Consider the following 21649-nt stretch of genomic DNA (forward strand, 5'->3'; position numbering starts at 1 on the left):
TATTCTGAATTTAAGAATTGAGGCATTCAATGACTTACAGTAAGGTAGTAAAAGATAAAGAGGAAGGAGGAAAAGAAGTCATGACTGTTAGTAAGGGATTGTTCTGCATATCTTTCAGGCACAAGATAAATAGCACCTGAGTTGCCTAGGTATTCTGACATCCACTGAATTTATTGTTCTACAAATACCTTGATTTTTTTCTCATCCAAAGACCTATTTACAGCACAGAGATGGATCACAGTTTTCCATTGTTTTAGTTTGTATTGTCCTTATTCATCACTTGCTTTTGTCAGAACTGTGATGTTTGACTTTGGTTTTGTGCACTGGATTGACTAAACTTAAGCCAAGGATAACTGGATATGCCAAAGGGCAAAATGAGTATTACTCAATTTGTCATGTTTGCCATTATTAAACAGTAGTCACTGGGAGGGAGGGGAATAGACATGCTTTGAATAGCCCTGTCCTATCACTGTTTGCCATGATCGAAATTAAAGCTTTGCCAAGGTACACCTCTAATTTCCCACAACAAGTGCTAATAAAGGTAATCTTTCTTTGAATATTTTGTAGTATTTTGGGACATTAGTCTTAGTTAATGAAACGTTTTCTCTTTACCATCTGTAAAGGAGCAGGCTGTAGAAGTTACTGAATCATGTTTATCGGTCTCTAAGCAAAAGGCGCAAAAATAGTTTTAGCAAATGTCATGGAATAAATTAAAAGACGTAAATTGGGTGTGGTGTTTGTTTTAAAAGAACTAAATCTAGGTAGAGCTTCTGTGCTCAAATGTCAGGATTTGAGGTCTAAAGTAGATCTGGTCAATGAGCTAAATCTGCTGTACAGGTTTACAAGGATGCTGAGGAGGGACTCTTAGTTAGGGACTTTAGTGATAGGACAAGGGGTAATGGATTCAAACTTAAACAGGGGAAGTTTAGGTTAGATATAAGCAAGAAGTTCTTTATTGTGAGGGTGGTGAGGCACTGGAACGGGTTGGCCAGGGAAGCTGTGAGTGCTCCATCTCCTGGCAGTGTGCAAGGCCAGATCAGATGGAGTCTTGGGTGACATGGTTTAATGTGAGGTGTCCCTGCCCATGGCAGGGGGGGTGGAGCTAGGTGATCTTAAGGTCCTTTCCAACCCTAACTATTTTATGATTCTGTGATTCTATGGTCCCAGATTGCCTGACAGAAGTAATAAAGGTTTGCTGCTTTGGCTGACACATGACTGAATGAGCCTGTCTGAAATATTACACCACCTTTGAGACTGAAGATCTGATCACAGCAGAAACCTTTATCTGATGATGAGGGAATTGCCATTTCAATTGCAACCCTTAATTTCCTCCCACTTAAGAATTGCCATTACCATCTCTTATAAAATAATCATGTAAGCGATCTGTGCCGTGTTGAATGTAATGCAGTGTGCTATGATACAAATGTAATTGGATCCACTGGTGGAGCAGTGCCCCCAGCCCCTGTTGGCAAGAAGGGCAGCTTAAATACAGGTAGTTCCCTGTAACGGCCAGTAGCACATTGTTTAAAAACTTAGCATGGCTTTCATTAATGAACAATAAACCTTGAGAGCAGAGATTGTAAAATATGTTTGGGGATTTAAGTTTATCTTCAGAAGGTTACTATTAAGGATGTTCTTCTCTCATCTGCTTATTATAAACTAAAATTGTAATTTTGTAAGTGAAAGTTTTGTATTCATCTATGCAATCTTTTTCTGCCATTTAATAATCCATCAGTTAGAAATTTTTTTTATAGGAATGTTAAAAATACGTCTCAAATTAAAAGAAGCTATGGTAGGACATTTGTTATGCTAGTTATAAAACTTAAGCTATTTGAAGAATAGTAATTGCTTGGTGCTTCATAGCTATTTTTCTGAACAATTTCCAAAGAGGTTTGTGCTTTACTCTGAAAAAGTACAGAAGATGTGAGCATGAATGATCCTTGGTTATTTCTGTCTTTCAAGAGACAATACCCATTCTGGCAGTGACTATTTTTGCTTACTTCTTTCTGTGAAGAAAGATAAATTTATGTGCAGTACCAGAGACCATAAGCATCACTCATGTTGGTAGCCAAAATTGCTGAAATAGTTTATGTGGTAGACACCTATGGAAGAAACAAAGAATTATTAATCTTCAATACTTAAAAATAATTTGTTTCAGAATGAAAAGAACCTTTTCTCTTGAATTTAGGATTTAGCATTCCTTTCTTTGACTTTTCATTTTGGTTTGTTTGCTCAAAGGCCAGTTGATGTAGCAGATTTCTTTGCAGATTGATCAATAGAGGGAAGGTAGAAGGGAAAGACTAATAAGATTTTAGTAGGTATGTTCAAGGTAAGGCTTTTAGGGGGACAGAGGAGGTTCTTTGCCCCCAAGTCTCTGTCTTGTATCTTTATGTGATGTGCCTGACTTGACTTGTCAGTAACTTGTCTTCTCCACTCTGATCCAATTTTATTTGTTCAGCTACTTAATAGCATCTAGCTCTTTTGTACTTCTCACTTCAAACTGATGAAGAGCTATAGCTTTCTGCTCCAAATAAGTAGAAGAAACTATGAAGATTCTGTATTTAATTATTATTAATGATATAATGCCCAAAAGCTCTGAAAATATCCCAGAAAAACGTACCTGGAAAATCCCTTCTGAGTTAGTATAATGTATTGGCCTTGTCTAGTGGTGGAGTAAACTAGATCTGTATCATTCCTGACTGATATTTATCTTCTAGATATTGCAGACAGATTCCACAGCCATTACTTTTGGTGCTTCATCATCTTTACTACTAATTTCTGATGTAGAAATACTTTGGAAAAGAAATATTTTACTCACAATCTCAAATGCAAGTTTCTGCTTTAACTAGGAAATTAGGAAATTAATCTGAGTTGTCTGGTTTCATTAAGTAAGGCATGTGGTATTACATCTAACAAAGCATCTAACAAAGCAATATTGAAAGTTTAAATGGTTTCAGAGTTACTGGTCTAATGTTTTCAGAATTTTTAGAGAGTTCTTGAAATTGAATCTGAGTATCTGGTGGCCTGGCATATCTGGTATATGTAGAGGCATTTTTAAGGTATTTTTCTCTTCATAGTTCCTCTCAAAGCAAAATTGCCAAAACTTGGTCCCAAGTGCGCACCCTAGACATGACATGTATGAGGATATCAGTTAACATAATCTGAAAAATTCAGTTGGTGATTCTGTTTTTCTGTGGGGTTTGGGTTGGGTTTTTTTGTTTGTTTGACTGGTTTGGTTTTGGGTGCGTTTTATTTTTTGTGTTTTTTCTCTTTAATTAAGATGGTTTTGTAAAGAAAAAAAGTAATTGGTACAATCCTGTATCCATGGAGATGTATTCTAATATTTTGAGAGATATTAGCTTATGTATACTGAAGCACAAATTGGTTTAAGGTCTTTCTTCTTCAGGTTCTCATATTTTCAGTGCATAATGATCTTGAGAACCATATGCTTTGCTTTTTCATTCACAAATGTGAATTTGATAGGCTTTGCTGTCACTTTGCTAGCCATGAGCTATTTATTTCTTTCAGCTGTGGTAGGAGCAGAAAAAAGGAGTCAGACCAGTTATTAGGCATGGCTTGGCATTATTCTACAATCTTAGCCAATGTGGGAATTATGCTACTTACACTGAAGTAAAAGTGTTTCTTGTCAAACCGACCAGTGCAAAACTCCTATGGAACAATATATTAATGTGAACATGCTTGCATTCTGTTGCTTTATTGTGAGAAAAGCCATTTTATAATTAATTTCTTTCCTGTAAGGTGCTTCTAGAGGACTCACACACGCTGCCTTCATGCAGTTGTTCCACCTGTAAATTGTGGTTTTGTGATTATCTTTCATATATATATGTGGCTTTCTTGGGTCTGTAGTCATTACTGATAAACAAGCATTTATCACAGAAAAGGTAGTAATGACTGCTCTCTTAAACTTCTGGTTCATTAAATCAAAACACAGAAGAGCTTTGAGGTGCAATAAGCAAGAAACTATCAAAAAGAGCATACAGCATAATTTGGGAGTTACTGTATCAGTTCCATAATCCAGGACAGCATATTAAACTGCTCTCTGTTTATATTGGAACATATTATATCCAAACTTTATGAGTTAAGACATGTTGATGTTGTTCCATAGTGACACAGGATTAGGGGTTACTGTGCAGTTTTGCTTAGGTTTTCTTTTTTTTTTTGTGTTTACTTCCTTTTTTTGGTGTTTACTTCCTTTCCGACATACTAATTTAGCTCTGTCATAATCTCAAATAGCTGAATAGCTTTGGCCCCTGAGTTGCAACTGTTCTCTGTTGTCTTATGAACAAGAACCCATGCTCAGGGCTTTAAAAAGAAATATTTAAAGTTTTTCAGGATGAGTCTCTGAAATATGCCAGGTACTATTATTATTCTTTGAAAAAGCTCATAATCTTTCTGCACTGTACTGTGAATGGATCCCTTACAAGAATAAGTGTCCATTTAAAATTGTGCCTTTTCACTGTATATTTTTACACTTTAATTCTTTTCTGGGCGGAGTTGCTCTTCAAGCAGATTGAGTATTAACCCTTTTGGAGAAAGTCACAGAGAGTATAGCTTCAGTTATAGCTGATGTGAGTTTTATTACGGAGGAGCAGAAAAGGGAGGGAAAAGAAAGCAAGGCAATTGTTGACACTTTGGTTGGCGATTGCTGGAATTAAAAAAGTGATTTTAACAGCATTTTTTCTGGATCAAGTAAATGCATGGATATGGATTTGACTCTGCATAGGTGCTTCAAACTGTTTTGGCTGCTGTTCTGAAAATAACCAGGGTTAGATATTTTTCTCCGAGATGGACTGGAAAAAGTTGTTCCAGCAAGCAATATGTAGGATGCAACATGAACCTATGAATTTTGTCTGCTGATTTTAGTCTGTCTGCGTAGCTCGTTTTTGCAGTTCTTCATAGACTTGATTCTATGAAGTGCCTTTTTGGTTAGTTAGGTTTTTTTAGTTTTGTGTTGGTTTTTTTTTTGGTGTTTGGGTTTGTTTTGTTTTGTTTTTTTGTGTGTGTGTGTGGTTTTTTTGTTTTGGTTTTGTTTTGCTTTGGGTTTTTCGTTTTGAGTATGGAAAAGATCCCCTGCTTGCTAAACAGAGAATTTTATTTATCTGTATAGTATTCATGCAGACATTACTTTAAGGGTTAATGGTTATGATTACTGAGTGTCTTCAGATGTAGCAGTAATTTCACCTGGAATATATATGGTTTGAGATGGAGCATCTATTAAAAAATAAACAAACAAAAAAAAAACCCCAAACCAAACAAAAATGTAAAACAAAACCTGCCAACAAACAAACAAACCCCACCCAAACCCAACAACAACAACAAACCACAATTCCGCACATAGTAGGGAATTCCAAAAGGTCACTGAAAGTCAAAAAGGACTGACCTTTGCTCTAGGTTTAGAAAAGTACAGTGGCATCATGCCACACTTCTACTTCTCCTTTTCCTAGCAGATTTCCATGTTTAAAGAGACTGCTGTTGTCATACTGGAAAGTATTTTCTTAAAGTTTTTGGCTATCAGAAAAATAAGAGAAGTATCAAGTGTTTTATATTGATTCTTAACTTGTCTCTTGCTGCTACTATTAAAGTTTTAGCCTTTAAATGTCATGATTTACAATACTTTCAAGGTGTTTGTTTCCCATGGCTAAAAGTCATGACTTTGCATGCAGTGTTGGTACTATTTTTAAACTTATTCCTCATTTGTTTTTTTTTTTCACAAGATGAATAGAAATGATGTGACAAATGCCAAAAAAAAAAAAAAAAAATCAAATGCACATCATCAGGACCAGTGAGAAAAGAGTACAGGGTTTCTAGCAAGTCTGGTGAAGTTTGGGTTATGAGCTTCTTTGTTGGTTGGTTTTTTGCTTTGTTTGCTTGAGTTTTGGTTTGTTGTACTGTGATTTATCACAAACATGATACTTCCTGTTTACTTACAGCTCTTTAATACACCTTTGCACCAAGCATTGGAACGGATCTGTTTACAAGCTTGATTTCAGATAATTAAGCTAGTAGAAGCCCTCCTATAGCTGAACAAAATGTTGCAAACAGAATGCTCTGTGCAATTACAATATCTGACTATTTCGTTGGTTTGGGTTTTCTTTCCCCCATCTCAAATTCCTTGTCAGTGCTGTCTCTGTATTAGACTTGTATATGTGATACGTATTAGAGCTTAGTGGGAAAAAAATAGTCAATAAAACACTACATTTCTGTTGTAACTAAACCTTTCAATACTCAGTTTATCTGACTGATGTATGGATTGATTGCTTCATATATATGATGATCTGACAGAACTGATGTCAAAACTGTGGGGGATTCTTGGTTTCTTCAGTATCGCAAGTAGTCAGAACTAGTCCAAGTGGAGGAAGGACAAGGAAGGTCTCAAACTGTACTTAAAATACCCTGTTTGGTGACAGTGGTGTATAGTTTAAAAGAAAACAACTTTTAGAATAACTTTAGGAAAAAAGGATAATTATGTTCTAAGGGGAGGCTTTGGGCTACAGAGTTGTTCTCCCTGTTTCTTGCCTGCATTTTTTACTGAATTGGCTATGCATGCTTTGGGAATGCTTGTTTTGATTATTGCCTCAAATGAGTTAATGATCAGAATACTGAAATTTTGGATCCTGACAAAAGTTAAAAATTCAGTGAGGCCAATCCCTAAGATGTCTGTTTTGTATATGGCTGCAACTGCAGGCTTAGCCTTTGTGGTGATTACATTGTTACAGCAGTGTATGAATGTGAAAGTTTGAGTATTTCTTAAGCATCAAACTTCGGCAACTAAATCCTTTTAGGGGTCTCTGCTCTAATAGTTACTACTTTTATCATTGTATTCAAGCACTGTCGAGTACTTAAGTTTTAAGTCCACAAACGTTTATTTCTGGAATATTATTAGGTGAGGAGTGATTGTCATCATCTTAATTTTATGACTGGGATGTGAAAACAAAGTATGTGCTATTTTGCAGTGCTTGGCACAAAACTACTAGAATTTCCTATTTTTTTCTCTTTTTTGGTGTATTTTGCATGTCATACACTTAATTTTGAACCTTGGGCTCCTTTAGAGGGGTCAGCAAGTATATAGATGAGTGTGATCTAATTGATACAGGCTACTTAGGTTTTCAAAAAGCTCTTGACTATGCCCCTCTACAAAAGCTTGTAGTAAAACTAAGCTGCTGTTGTATGAGAAGACAAATACTTCCATAGATAGATAATTGTTTAAGAGGAAAAAGAGAAGGTATGAATAAATTGTCAGTATGCCCACAAATAGTCACCAAGGCATGCTGTAAAAATTTGTGCCTTTCCACAGGCTTTCATAAAGGACCACAGTGAGGGCCAGAGAACAGTGTGAAGTCAAAAGGCTGTAGGTGAAAGCTACTTTGTAATAGCAAGGACAGTATGTGATTGTGAGGACCTGTAGAAGGACCATCACAGTATTGCCAACCTTGAATGATAAGGCAGTAAAATGGCAGGTGTGTTTTAGTGAAGATAACGAGATATAAAATAATGAATACTGCATAAAACTCTAATTTCACACACAGAATGATGGACTCGAAGCTTGTCATTGGCACATTGCAGCAAAATCATGGGGTTCATAAAAATGTCATCTTAAAGCCCGATGATGGTCAAAAAAAGCAAATGAAGTTTTAAGAATGGTTAAGGAAGTTCAGGACAAATTAGATAATGATATTATGCTGTTGTATAATTTATGACTGATCCACATCTTGATTACTGTGTGCTGGCTCTGCTCTCATTATCTTCAAAGAATATAGTGTAGTTGTTGCTTAGAGAAGGATGAGAAGGATAATCAGAGAAAACGGAATGGTTTCTATATAAGATTGACTAAATAATCTGTGAAGCTTTAAATTTGAGACAACATTACTTGGGACATAGAGGTCTACAAAACTTTGAATAATATAGCAGGGTGGTTCGTATCAATTTGTCACTGATTTGGGTCATTAAAAGAAGCCAGGTAGAAAACAGACAAAGAGAAATGTCTCTAATGATGTCAGTAGTAAACCCATGTATTTCCCAAATGGGAATGGGTGTTCACTAAAAACTTGTGTTGTTTTAGAAGGAAAATGGACCAGTATATGGGCAAGAGTTGCATTGGGGTGACTAAATATGTAGTAGCATGCCCAGTTGAGGAGGTTCTGACACTGTATCTTCAGTTGCATCTGAGTGCAGGCATTTCATAAACAAGGATATGCCATTTTATCTGGAGAAGTAATGAACTATCTGGGTATTACCTTGGAACTGTGTAAAAAAAAAAAAAAAAAAAAAAAAAAATCAGGGATCAAATATAATTCCCTTGAGTACATTTGATTTACTTGAGCTATTCAACACTTCCCATTCTCATTCATTGTGATGATTCTGGTACAAATGAGACGGGATAGCTGTCTCCACAGCCCTGCTCTGTGTAAATCCAATTCATCCTCCAAAACCAGTCTCTCCTCTGCATTAAAGGAAGTGAGCATCTCTCAGAAGTGCACTAGATAAGCATGCAATTAAATTGTGATAAGTAGAAGGACATTTATAGCTGCACAGGCAACTAATAATTTCTGGCTAAAATTAAAGTGTAGGCCATCCTTTCTAGGACTGTAAACTAAACAGCAGTGCAGGCTAAGCAGAAGATTCAATCCCAAAGCACTGGGGTTTTATTAGGATAAACCTCCTCTAGTGAAAGGAAAAGCTCAGGTCTTGTTTTTCTCAAGTAGTATGTGCGTATGTGAGGAAAAGAACTACCTTGGGTTCTAGTCTGACTTGTCGACATTTTAAAGTGCTGTTTTCCCGTATATACAACTCCCTTTGTCAGTTTCCCATTTTAATTGTGAGCAGATGTTATCGAGTTAATGAATAATAAGAACTTTTTAACTGATCTGCACCTTTTGCTGTACAGTGTCTATATTTATTAATGCTTCATAGCTGTATTTATACCAATTATTAATCTATGTCTTTTCAATAACTTTATTTTCTTTTTACTTACCTCAGAAGCATTATTCCCTATAACATTGTGTAGGCTTCTTGCATTTCCATATTTCTTCATGATTTTTATTCTGTGATTTTTTTATTTTTTTTTAATTTTCTCATGGATCTTTGTGTCTTAATCTTACTCTTTCATGTAAACTTCTCTTTTTTCGGTAACTTCCTACTTTTGGAGTGTGCATGTTAATTAAATTATTCTGGAAAAGGTAGAAAAAATTCATTGACATCTGTCGCATGAAAGGTAACTTTCTCCCCTCTCCCCCCAAGCTATCAACACAGAGGGGAAGGACACACATGAGGCCAAGTTTCCCTGGGCACTGGACTGGACCTAAGTTGCTTCTAAATGAATTAATAACAATCCAGTTTAAATCAAGGTATAAATTTAGCCCAGTTCTTAACAGTGATGCTCAGATTTCTTAACTGGTCATTGAGAAACAAAGTGCTTTCAGAGCTTGTGTATGTAATAGAACTGTACTTTGTTTTAAAGAAATTGGTCTGTCAGAAGGACTTTAACTATAGCATTTCTTTCTGGGTTGTCTTCCACACCACACAAGCAATAATAATAATAATAAAGAGGGTTAATCCAAATGATTGCATAGTTGAAGATATTCATGTTGATATTCCTTACTGGAAACAAATGCCCGCTCTCTGAAGGTGCCTGAGGAGCTGGTGGGCACAGTGAAATAGTATTCTGGTCAGAAAGGTCATTGGACAAGGGAATAAAAGTAGGAATCCCAGACACTAAGTTGCTTTCCACTAAGCTGTTTTTGGCCAGGGGGCAGGAGGAGGCAGAGAATGAAGCTGCTTCTGTAATTCAAGAGCATTGGAGTGCAAATAAAAGAGGGGAAAGAAAAAGAAAAAGTGAAGAGCAGTCCAGCCAGAAACTCAACAAGAACTTCTAAAGAAGCTGGAAGAGGGATTGTAGCCTGGCACTATCAAAGTATATGTCCCTCACAGGTTTTGTCTTTCTGCAGTCAAAGCACAAGTTGGGGGACCTTGTGAACCATATGAGTGTGCCCATATCCACCTTTCTGTTGAAGTTTTCATGTTTTCCCTTTGAGATTGTGAAAGTAGTTCTGAGTATAAACAGGCTACCTGGGGTCCCTGCCCCTTTTGGTGGGAGATAAGTTGCACTTCATATCTGTGTGGGAGGTAAGGATGAGGAAATGTAGTCAGTGGATCATAAATGTACAGAAGTGTTCCTGCCGCAGCACTCTGAGCCAAAGTGTGTAAATGCCAAGTATCTTGCTGAAGAGGGTAGTTTTTGTGAATCAGAGCTCCAAAAGGAGCTCTGAAGGTACATGGGAGACTGAAGAGTAGAGTCAACATTACTTCCTAGCAAGGTGCTGTACGGATTTCGCAATAAGATAACCTGATGTGGACAGCCTCCATTCTCCTGCTCACCTGCAGGCTGATTGTTTGCATTGTCCCTTAGAATGAGATATGTAAAGTAGGTGAAAAGTTTTTATATAGAGCAGCTGCCTTGCTCAAAGTCTTGTACAGAAGACCCCAACAAATACTTATTTTTGGGTAATCATGGCTGCAAGTTTATATAATAGCTCTTAGCTCAGTCTCTACTGGTGTCCTTACCTCTTTCAGATCTTCCTTTTAGACATCTGTGCTTCATTTTTTTTTCCCCTTTTAATTATTTTCCTTTTACATTCTACTTTTTTTTCATCCATACAGGCATGAATCTTGACAATAAATTTGTTCTTGTCGGTTGGTGGTGTTTTGCTGCATATGTAGTAAAAGACGTACTCTGGAAAAGTTCAAGAGCAATTCTTTGTTGTTACTGTCCATATGGGGTAGGACAAAAAGTTGGATGTGAAGACAACCTCTTCTTTTCCTTCACACACAGTGGTTTTCCCCATTGCCTTGCAACAATGAAGAATGAAGTTAACAGCTACTACATAAATCTCATGCTACAGCTGTTCTTTTCATTGCCACTGGGGAGTGCTGCACTTTTTCTGTGCTACTGTGTTTTCGTGTACAATTATGCTGCAGAAGGTTACAGGAGACTGTGGACTATGTGGTGACCCCTGACAAGAATATAAATTTTGTTAAAATTGGTTGATCAGTTGTGTGCTGCAGTGTCGAACCGATCTGAAAGTGATGGCATTTTTTTCAGGATTGAATCATGTTTATATGTTTAGTGGAGTGAAAGCAGTATGCTGTTAATAGAGGTAATAAACATGCTCTTCTGGTGTGCTGTAAGCAGCAAGTCCAAAGCAAGTCATGTATATGAATGATATGGAACTGCAATACATTGAGTAATAAATATTCCGTTCAGTCGTCAAACCTTGCAGGAACTTCAACTAAATGAAAAAGGCAATGTGTCTTATATCTGCGCAGTTGCCACTGTGGGAATTGTGTAGAAATGAGCATTGTAAACATTTTTTCTTTCATTGTGACAGGTAATATTTGAAGCTGAAGTCTCAGATGGGAGAAATGGCTACATTGCCATTGATGACATCCAGGTTCTGAGTTACCCTTGTGGTAAGTAATGATTAAGAGCTTCATTTTTCTCTGTCTTTTCAGGACGTATTTGATATTGCTGTAGACTGGTGAGTTTTCATCACTCGATCTCTGATGTTGTTTTTTCAATAGTATTTTTGTAGCAGCTTCCAGGAGAAAATGTAGTGTTGCTACAGTGATCTTTGTCTGCCAGAAGTATATGGGAATACAAAAGCAGAAATTCTTGAGTGTCTTTTTAGTCATACCAGAGTTGGTGTTCATAATCAAGATGGGTCTTAATGTTAATGTGTATACTCACTGGTTAAAGAAAACTGAATTGGCAGGTGCATGTAGGAGGTAGCAGGTTTATCAAGATTTCATGCTCTTGTTCTTTTTTCCTTTTCCTTCCAAATGGACACAACAGATGTTCATTAAAAAAAGGCTTCTGGCTATTGAACTACTTGGGGTTTGTTGCTTTCTTTTTGTGGACAGACTTCAGGCATTTGTTTGCCTTTTCCTGCTTTATCCTGGGGAAAAAACTGCACACAGAAACACAAGTTGCAATAGTGAGAATATTCTATAAATAAGAAGTTGTGAGGAAGAAATTGCTACTGTGCATCTCTTATCACTTATCACTTTTTTTGTTTTGGTAATTTGGTTCTGTTCCACTCTTCTGATTTTCCCTTAGACATCCATCCCCTTTCTAAAATGGGATTTCATTATGATGTACCTCATGGCTGGTTATTTAAGTGGTCTCTGAAATTATCAAGATCTAACAACCCCAACCCAAATTTGCAAAATGATGCCAAATAATAAAATTGCATTGACAAGTTCAAATTTTATATTTTTCTACCCCAAACCTTTTAAGACCATAGCTCTCAGACACTACCAAGCACCCCAGTGGTATCTGAATGAGCTACCTCTTTATATTTCAGCCAGCCCAGCTATCTGATGTCTGTACTCAGCAAACCTCTGCTCAGATTCAGTATCTGATCTGGCTTTTTTTTTTTTTTTTTTCCTTTGTGTATTTTCTTTAAGTACCAAAATGAAAGGCACTTGATACAGCCATGATGGCAGACTATCAACATGACACAATATTCAGATAAGCTCTTTTTTTGTTACTGATTTTTAAATCCTGTTTGTTCCAGTGTGCTGGGCCTTTTTTTTCCTATATGTTTGGTTTGTGTGTGTGGTTTTTTATTTTGTTTGGCTTTTAGTAAGCAGAAAGGAATAACAGTTCAGCTACTGTTTTCATAAGTAGTTCTTGAGAAAGGGATAGGTGAGACCTGCTTAACATGCTCACTCCTCAAATATGTCTGTCAGCTTTCTTAAGTCTAATAAATCCTTCAGGTGGTAGTGCCACTGGGCTTTTCTAGGGGCTTTGTCAATGTGGGAAATAGATTTTTCCAGCTCTTGAAATACTGTATTTAGTGTCACAGATGATTTAATTTAGTAAACCAGCAGACCTCTGAATTACATTGCAAACAATCTGAATAGCATATTCAGATAGTGTAGTCATATTTTGCCTGAGTAGTGTCCTGTTAATTTGTCTTCTCTCAGTATGAAGGGTTTCTTAGAATTCAAAGTCTTTGGATAATTTTTATAAAGTGCTGCTGACATTTTGGCATTTGTTCTCCTTCTCCTGGCTTTTATTGTTTAAAAATTTTATTATAACTCATGTATAACATAAAGTTAGTAGAATCACCAGGGGAGAAGGGAAAGGACTGAAAACAATCTTTCTTCTCTAGCAGAGATAAAACGAATAATTTTCTCTCTTCTGTTTCTGTTTTTTAGCTAAAGGTTGTTATAATGTGCATCTTCAGGGAGACAATAATGTTGCAGGCACCTTTTTTTAGCAGTAGGCATTATTTATAATTTTTGTTTTACCCCTCTGCAGATAAATCTCCACATTTCTTGAGGCTGGGGGATGTAGAGGTCAATGCAGGGCAGAATGCTACATTTCAATGCATTGCTACGGGGAGAGATGCAGTGAATAACAAGTTATGGCTCCAGGTAAGGCTAACTCAAGCAAGTCTGTTTAGTTAGAGGACAAGCTGCTTTCTGGAGGTGAAATATTTAAATTTCTAAGCCTTTTTTTCTTCTGCATGTAAAGTAGTTTAAATTAAAATTTATCTCTGTTAAATGGAGAAACTTGTAATCAATTTAATAATGTTAAAAAGCTTGGATTGCAAATTAGAACAAGTGGTGTGTAAGGTGGGGGAGGGGTTGGTGTTTAAGGCATTGTGGGCCTTCTCTCCTTGGAAATCATCTTCTCTGTATCAAAATTTATTATCATTAAATGTAGATAATTGGCATTTGGAATCTAGTAAAACGCAGATGTAACACAGCTGTCATAAATTTTGAGGACAGTTGCATGTCTTTTGTCTCCATAGTAGGAGGGACTTCAACTTTTATCTCTGTGTAGTTGTGAGTAGTATGTATATATGCTAGAATCTAAGAGATGGCTAAAACCAGAAAATAGCCATTCTCACTGAAAAATAAAGAAGAAACCACCACCACCTCCCCAACAAGCTACTTTTCCTTTGTGTGAGAATGGTGTTGCTTACAGTTAAGACCATCAGTTATGTAGAAGAACAGCAAAGTTTCATAGTTGATCCTTAAAAAATCAAATTTTGCCACTCAAAGATTAAAAACTCACTTTAGTTGTATGTTACCTTTATGTGTATGCTTTAGTTGTATGTATAAACCTTAAGCACCAGCAGTCCTTTCAAATGATTTCTAAATATGCCCTTCAAAATTTCTTTTTTTTAAAATGTGTATATCTGTGTATTTTCAGGACTGTAAAGTATATACTTTAGGGGGAAGCATTGTACTTCGAAATGAATTATAATCAGTTATTCAGTCTGTTTGAGTTTTCTTTTAATAGTGGAGCTCACAAACCTTGAGTAACAGTTGCATATAGTCATGTGAGAAACAACATTCTGAAGAGATCTTTTTCATAGAATGAGATTAGAAAAATCCAATATGCAGTATTACTGGACAAATACTCTGCAAAATTAAAAAAAGGAGCATAAATCTAGCAGTAACTGCATTGTGTTTACTGAAAAGGTATCATAGCAGTGGGAATGATTTTGTACTCCACATCTTTGAGTAGTAACTTGTTTAAATATAGTATAAATCCATATAATGCATTTACTGAGGAAGAGGAGCTTGATTTCAGAGACTTGCCAAACAGTGCAAAATGAACATAAAATGAAGCTGAACTGGGTTTTACTATATCAGAGGTAGGACAATAGCAATAGGAGCATACCAAGCAAACTCGTAAAGCACCGTCAGTTGATCATGTGTCGGAAAAGCCCAGTGGAGACAGTCAGCTGGAACTCTTCCCTATCGCTCACTCCTCAGAGTCAGATAACTCTGACAGATAACTCTAACTTTTGCTCCCCTGAAAAGGCCAGTTAGCAGCCAGAACAACTCAGAAAATACGTATTTTGTCCCTCCCTATACTTCATAGGTGGTTTGTTGTTTTTTTTTTTTCGTGTGTATATCACAAATGTGGTTGATTTCTTGGTGCGGATGGTATGGTACCTTTGAAATTGTAGCTCTTGCTTGCTTGTGCTTATTAAGTGCCTTGCTAATAAAAGTATGTACTTGAACTTCTGTTCTCCTTTTTGTTTTCCCTTAAACAGTGCCAGATTGTCACCAATTTAAAGATGAGCCTTTTTTTTCCTTCCCATGTCCTTATTGCACTCCATTCTATTTGCCCAACATAAGGGTGAATCGACAATCTTCCCTCTGAATTCTCTTCCTTAGATAACACAGCAAGTTACTGCTGTTGTATAGTAATAGTGAATTTACTCCTTTTCCTTAAAACCAGGGGTGGCTATGTATGGGCCTCATGAGACTCAGGAGTGTGATTTGGGAAAGGTTCACTTTAACCTTTGACCAAACCAGAGACTCATAAAGCCTGAATACCCAGGAAGGAAGAACTGGCAGATCAAATCAAATGCCTGAGTAATTGTTTTTGAGAGTTCTGAGCTGAAACATTCCAGGAATGTATTTTTCTCATAACATAAAAAGCTACTGGAATATAAGAAAAAAAGAAGAAAAAAGTGCAAAAATGAAAAATGAAGGGGAGTAGGGTGGGGAAGATTATGTTTTCCAAGTAGACTGTGTTAGAGAAAATAGCTTTTGGTTATGTTCTTATTGAAAGAGAGAATATATTTCTTTGGAGAAAAAAAAAGAAAGATAAAAAGAAAAAGTGGTGAACGATTTGCTATTAAAACACTTTCTTTGATAAGGAAAGATCCGAGGTGCAATCTGGGACACTAGAGCTTTTTGTATCTGAAATAATCTATGATTTCATTGCTTGCATTGAAGTAATAGAGATGTGCAGGCACAGATTTCATCACAGATTCTACCAGCACTCTCTGGCTCTCGAGCCCTTTGTTTCAGAGAAGGGCTAAGTGAATTCAGCAGCAGTAGAAGGAAAAAAATACAGCAGTAACCCTGTCCTGTGTTCAGTCATGCAGTCCCACAGCTGCTTCAGTCAGGTTCTCTGCACTGATGCTGGAGCTTTTGCAGATTGCCAGTAAGTCAGTTTAGGAGAGTGATCTGGCTGAAAGATTTTGGCCCAAATTGGATTTTTGTTGGTGTTGGGGTGGGCAGGATTGTTTGATAGTGTTTTGATTTGTTGATTTTTGTTGTTTTTTTTTAGCTTGATTCGTGTCTGAATTAGCTGTATAAATAGTACTAGCAGGTGGAAAAAGATGTGGATGTTTGATTAGAAACAGGGAAAAGGGAAAAATGTTAACAGCCTGTACTGAAGTAAAAGTTGATCTTGGTAGCCTGTCTCATAGCTTTAATCATTTTGGGTTTCTTTTTTTTTTTTTTTTAGTTACTGGGAAAAAGCCCTGATCATATACAAAATGATCTATGTGCATGCTTATTTCCATGCTTATCTTTTTCTCAATGTATATATATAAATGCACATACCTTTGTTTGTCTGAAAATAAAAATGTATAAAAATAGGCACACTCTGTTTCCAGTCTGTTTACTACTGCACTGACAGTATTTTCATCAACTCCATTTTCTACAAATGTATGCCTGTGAACCTTTCAGACAAATTGGAATTAACATTGGATTGAACTTCTCCAGACTTTCATGCCTGCAGGTTCTGCTCTTGTTTGTTTTCAGACTGCATCTGGTCTCTTGTCTTCTTTCATACCCCCTCCCCACCCCCCCACTTCATTTTGCAACCCCGCTGGACCAAGGTCTGGGACAGTCAGAGCTCTGGCATTGAAAGATAAGCAGTAAAGATAACAGAAGTCTTTAAAAGTTGCAGCTGCATTAATATGAAGCAAATATTTGCACAGATAAGGAGATTTATCTGGTTGAACAAGATGATCTGAAACACACCTTTTGTGACGATGCTAATAGTAAGTGTGGGAGCAGGAGATACAGCACTTGAATTTTTTTTTTGTTGCTCACCTTTTCATTCTAATCTAATATTGAATCTCTTACAATTATGAGCTGAAGGATTCTCCTTATGAATTGCAAGTATTAGCAAATTCTGTAAAAATTTCAAAGTCCTTAGTTTTGGTTTAAAGTGAGTATTGATGTTTCTGAAATAAATTCGGTCTTGGTGCGTATTATTTTTTTCCCTGCCATCCACTTCTGAATGTAATGGTGTAGAGGTCTTTTTCTCCATATTTTTCACTTCCTCTTAAAATTTTCACTGTAATATGTCACACACCAACAGCTGCAGTTTTCTGCCACTACACACTGAAGCAGTTAGATTGTATGGTAGGAGTCCCCAAAACCTAGGTGGTAACCTAACCTTTTTTCACCGGTCATGTTTTAGTGTACTCTCTTATGAGCATCAGGAGTTAGCAGGAGTTCCTGCTGAAAAAACTCTGTCAGAGGTAAACAGAAGTGTGTATGCAATCTTAAAAGATTGACTATAGCATGTATAGACATCATAACTCATCAGTTGTTGCCCACATCTGCTGGTCTTTTTATTAAAGACTATGAATTGTCTTTCTTTTAAAAGACACTTAAAGAATAAATGTTCTTTTGTTTATTAGGATTTGGTGCATCTTGCTGGACTGTGCACATTGATTTGTTGAATGAATATAACTTGGACCTCCTTTTTATTCTGTGTTGGTTTGTTTGTTTGTTTTCTCCCCTGGGAAATGCCATTCATTCTGATGGAGCTCCATCAATAAATAACCTGGCAAACAAGTTCGGCACGTTAATCCTCTGCTCAGGATGGATATGTTTAGTATTAAATATTTGAAAGAATAGCATTCACAGGGCATGCTAAACATGAAAATGCAGGAGTGGGCTGTAAGAGGGTCTGTTTGCTCACTTGATTTGGAAATTTCTGTGTGCAGAAACCTTCCACAGTGTTTCTTACTATATTTTTTCTTCTTACTATATTGGTTTCTTCCTATAACAGTAAGAATAAGTGGAGAGAATAACAGTGGAGAAATAGGATTGACTGAATATAATAACTTTAGGGTACACAAAGAATCCAGAAAGCAGTGTACGTATTGTCTAGCATTTGTTCTGTGAATCTAATTGGGATATCAGAGCAATAGGGTTTTGTGTATAATCAGGCTGTGTTTAACAGCTTCCTGAGCTGGGAATAATTGTGGCTCCCAGAAGCCCAATGCGATTTTCAGTGTCTTATCGATGTCCGGTTTAACTGGACACTTGCACAGTGCGGAGAACAGAGCTTTTTGCTGGAACATCTGTTAAACCATATGTCTTGGCACCTGGTTCAGATGGCGATAACTGCAGCACTAATGAGTCCATCCATCATTGCTGAGCTTTGCATTAACATAGCATTGGATTAGGAAAAGCGGCTTGTTCTGGCTTTGCAGTTGGATGTGTTTTGCCATGGTTTTGCAGTGATACCGTTTGCTTTGGCGAATCTGAAATTCAGAGGGGTACCACATGCATTTAAAAGTTTAATACGTGCCTGGTAATCCTGTGCAGATTGCCATCAGCGTGGTGGTGAGTGGGCCAATCTGTCAGCAGTAGGTGTGGGTGCTGGCTAACGGCCGCTCCACTTGGGCTGCCAAGCCTGGCAAGGCAGCCCTGCTCTCGCCTGTGGAGAGGCTTGTCAGCGCTAATGCGGTCTGATGCAGCCCATCTCTCCGCCAGAGGAAAATGTCGTTCCTTGTGGAATAACAGACGATTAAAGCAATTGCCTGAGAGTAATAATTGAAAAAGTGAAATTAAACAGCATTATGGAAAATAAAATGCAAATTGCTGTAAAAACCTGGGCTGACCTCCCAGCGGTACCAACTGTTACCAGAGGATGAACAAGCATCTGTGTGGTTGTCTCTTCGGGCTCAAACAACTGGCTGTGTCCTGCACGCTTTGTTGAGGGAACTGCTATAACCTTTCATGTCCTATTTACCATCATCTTGGGTTTGGTGCTGGTTGACCCAGAACGTGATTTGATATTTAGCATTCATTTTTTCTTGCTAGATGCTCTGTATGTGTGCTCTTTGGACTGGACACACGCAGATGGTATCCTGTGATGATGCATTTGGCCAGATCATTTTGCACAACCAATGTAGTATTTCAGGAATTTAGACTGGAGAGTCTATAGGAGAATATGTGCCTGTGGCAGTGGGTTGAGGGACACATCAGCTGGTTTGGCTTGCTTTTTGGAAGGACACTATTTCCCCTCAGAGGAAGGAAGTTGTGCCATATGATTCCTTTCTTCCCACTGTACCCAGAAGGTGAAGGCATGGATCAGTATTCAGCAGGAGGGTTTAAGTATGGTCTGTGGGCCTTTGGGCTAAACCATTTTGCTGCAGTGAAGTGCTGGGAGGCTAGCTCATGGTCTCAGAAAAAAATGTATAATAGGAGTCACGTCTAATTTAACTTTGTTTTACTTAGTTTGCAAGGTTTTTTTTCTACTTTGAAGTTTTCATAGTTTTCTAATGTAACTTTGCCTTTTGGGATCCCATTGCATGTTGATACAGTCTATTAACTGTTAAGATACCATGTCTTTAGTTTGATAATAAAACACTTGCTGTTAGAGTGCACCTGCCTATTTGCAACTTTCATTACATTGAAGAATGTTTTTTGTTCATTTACACAGATTTTATGGCCCCTGAAATTTAAAGGAAGCTGAATACACCCTGAATGTTAGAATTTATTATTTTGCTTTTTCTTTTGTGGGGCCTAGAGAAATTTCAGAGAAGGTGCCTTGTTAGCACCCATGGAGTTTCAGCTGTGGAACTGTGATGAGGATTTTTGGTCCCTTTTTTGTTTTTAGTCAGCTTTGAAGTTTGGTGCTTCTTGGTGCTGAACTGAAATAAGTCAGATCTGTTTGTCCTAAGGAAGAGTCAAAGCTATGATGTTCTGTGGAGGCAGTAGGAGCAGAGATGGCCAATAGCTTTGGTTTTGCTCTTATCCCCAGATTGCGGGAGTGGTGTGTGAACCTCTGAGGTGCCTTCTGAGGGGCAGATGGCAGACTTCTTGGTTATCAGCATCATCTGCCCAAAACAGGTATAGCTAATTGGGCTGTTTATACCAAACCTTCTTTCCTCAGCTGGTAAAATGCTGATTAAGTCTACATTGTCCTACGTGTAGCTTGATTACCGACAGTGGCCAAGCAGCATATAAGTTCTTTTTCTGTTGCACTTGAGGCTTGCACAGAAATGTCACTTCCCTCATTTGTCTCATCATTGTTTTGTTTGGTTGCTTTTTTTACTTATAGAAAAGATGTTTTTTCAAGGTGAGCAACAAAGTAGGGAAGCATAGAGGACAGGGCTCCTCTTTTGCTATGACTTGTCTATTTTACCTACATTTGCACCTTATCATATTTATGTTCTGTGATAGACGTTCTGGTTTTCCAAACACTTTTTTAAAAAAAGATTTATGAAAAGCTGCCTAAAAGTGATATATCAAACTCCTTATAAATAACTTGACTTGTAGTTTATTCTGTATCACCCACTGCTGACTTTGACATGGTTATAAAGATTATTCACCAATGAAAAATACAGTAGTCATAACTTCATATTCAAGATTCTCTTTCTTGTTTGTTTCACAAAGGTGTTTTTTCCCCTCTGTTTTTTTCACTCTATATTCACCTTTGATGCTATCTATGTTATTTAACCCTGAATGAACTTTCTCTGCCTCCTCAGTTTATCAGCTTCTTGGATAAATATGGCAGTTCTCCCTAGGTGACCGGTCATCTTAGGTTTCGGCAACATGAAATACTGTAATCCTCCTGGTTTTAATTTAATTCTGTCCCAGTTAACTAAGTCCTCTGGCCTATGTTGCTACCAGTCATTTAGTTTACACAGCATCTTTTGGGGTTGTCACCCCTGCGGGTCTTCCCTCAGGACACTGCTGCTCCCATGGTGTCTGGAGCATCTGGTTCTGGGTGCTGTGCTGGTGCCACTCCCTGTGTCTGTGGTGGTGACAGGGGGGAGCTCACTGCCTCTAATACCGGGCACTGTCTTTTCAGGCTGCTGTTTTGTAGCTTACAGGTAGACCAGCTGTGTTGGACTACACTCTGTGTAGTCCGGGTAATATTTCCTCAGCCAGCCAGTGGCTTAAACCCAAGTAAACAAGACATCTGAAATAAAGGTGATTATAAAATCATGTGGTGGTATAAATTCCTTGACCACTGAGTTCTGTGAAAATTGTCTTTTAACACCTGCATTCAAGGTGTCTCCTTGGCAGCAGTGTGATGGGTGGTTGGTATCCCAGGCCCGATTTCCTCAAATAGCTGCAGGACTTGAATTACAGAATACGAGTGGCTGGTATACTTGGCTGCTTTTAGAAAAGGGTGAAATCATCTGCTGTGAATTGTTTGAGGAACTGTCTCACGTGGTGTTAGTCTTCAGTAACGGGGGTTTTTTTGCAACTTTTTTCCTTCATTGTTGTTGTCTTTTTGGTTTTGAGCTGCAGCATGAATACTGTAGTTCAGCATACACTGCTTAAAGTGGTATAGAACTTTAATCACTTTGTCCAGAAATCTATACGTTATTGTTTGTTTTTTTTTGTTTTGGTTGTTTTTTGTTTTTTTTTTGTTTGTTCGGTTTCTTTTTTAAATCAACAACACTGCATTCAAGAACTGTAGCTTTCTGAAAAACTTCTTTATTATTATAATTTTTAATAAAGATTTTTTTGTGGCATACGTTAGATTAGGTTCAAAATAAGAGGCTTTAAAATATTCAGAAAAATCAAGTGTCATTTTTGTTTGTGTAGT

At 37.4% G+C, this 21649-nt stretch overlaps 1 protein-coding gene across 13 annotated transcripts in view; it reads left to right on the plus strand.

Moving 5' to 3' along the window:
* The window catches only part of PTPRK (protein tyrosine phosphatase receptor type K), a 396766-nt gene that overhangs the window by 165471 nt on the left and 209646 nt on the right, over positions 1-21649 (plus strand). For all 13 annotated transcript variants that reach the window (XM_062632339.1, XM_062632343.1, XM_062632342.1 and 10 more), the window contains exons 4-5: positions 11406-11487; positions 13343-13458. In XM_062632339.1, the coding sequence (XP_062488323.1) occupies positions 11406-11487; positions 13343-13458 (198 nt within the window). The remainder of the gene's footprint in view (positions 1-11405; positions 11488-13342; positions 13459-21649) is intronic.

The sequence above is a fragment of the Pezoporus occidentalis genome, unplaced genomic scaffold (assembly GCF_034315485.1).
Source record: "Pezoporus occidentalis ecotype Australia unplaced genomic scaffold, CSIRO_AGI_Poc_V1 ctg39, whole genome shotgun sequence".
NCBI classification, from domain to species: domain Eukaryota; kingdom Metazoa; phylum Chordata; class Aves; order Psittaciformes; family Psittacidae; genus Pezoporus; species Pezoporus occidentalis.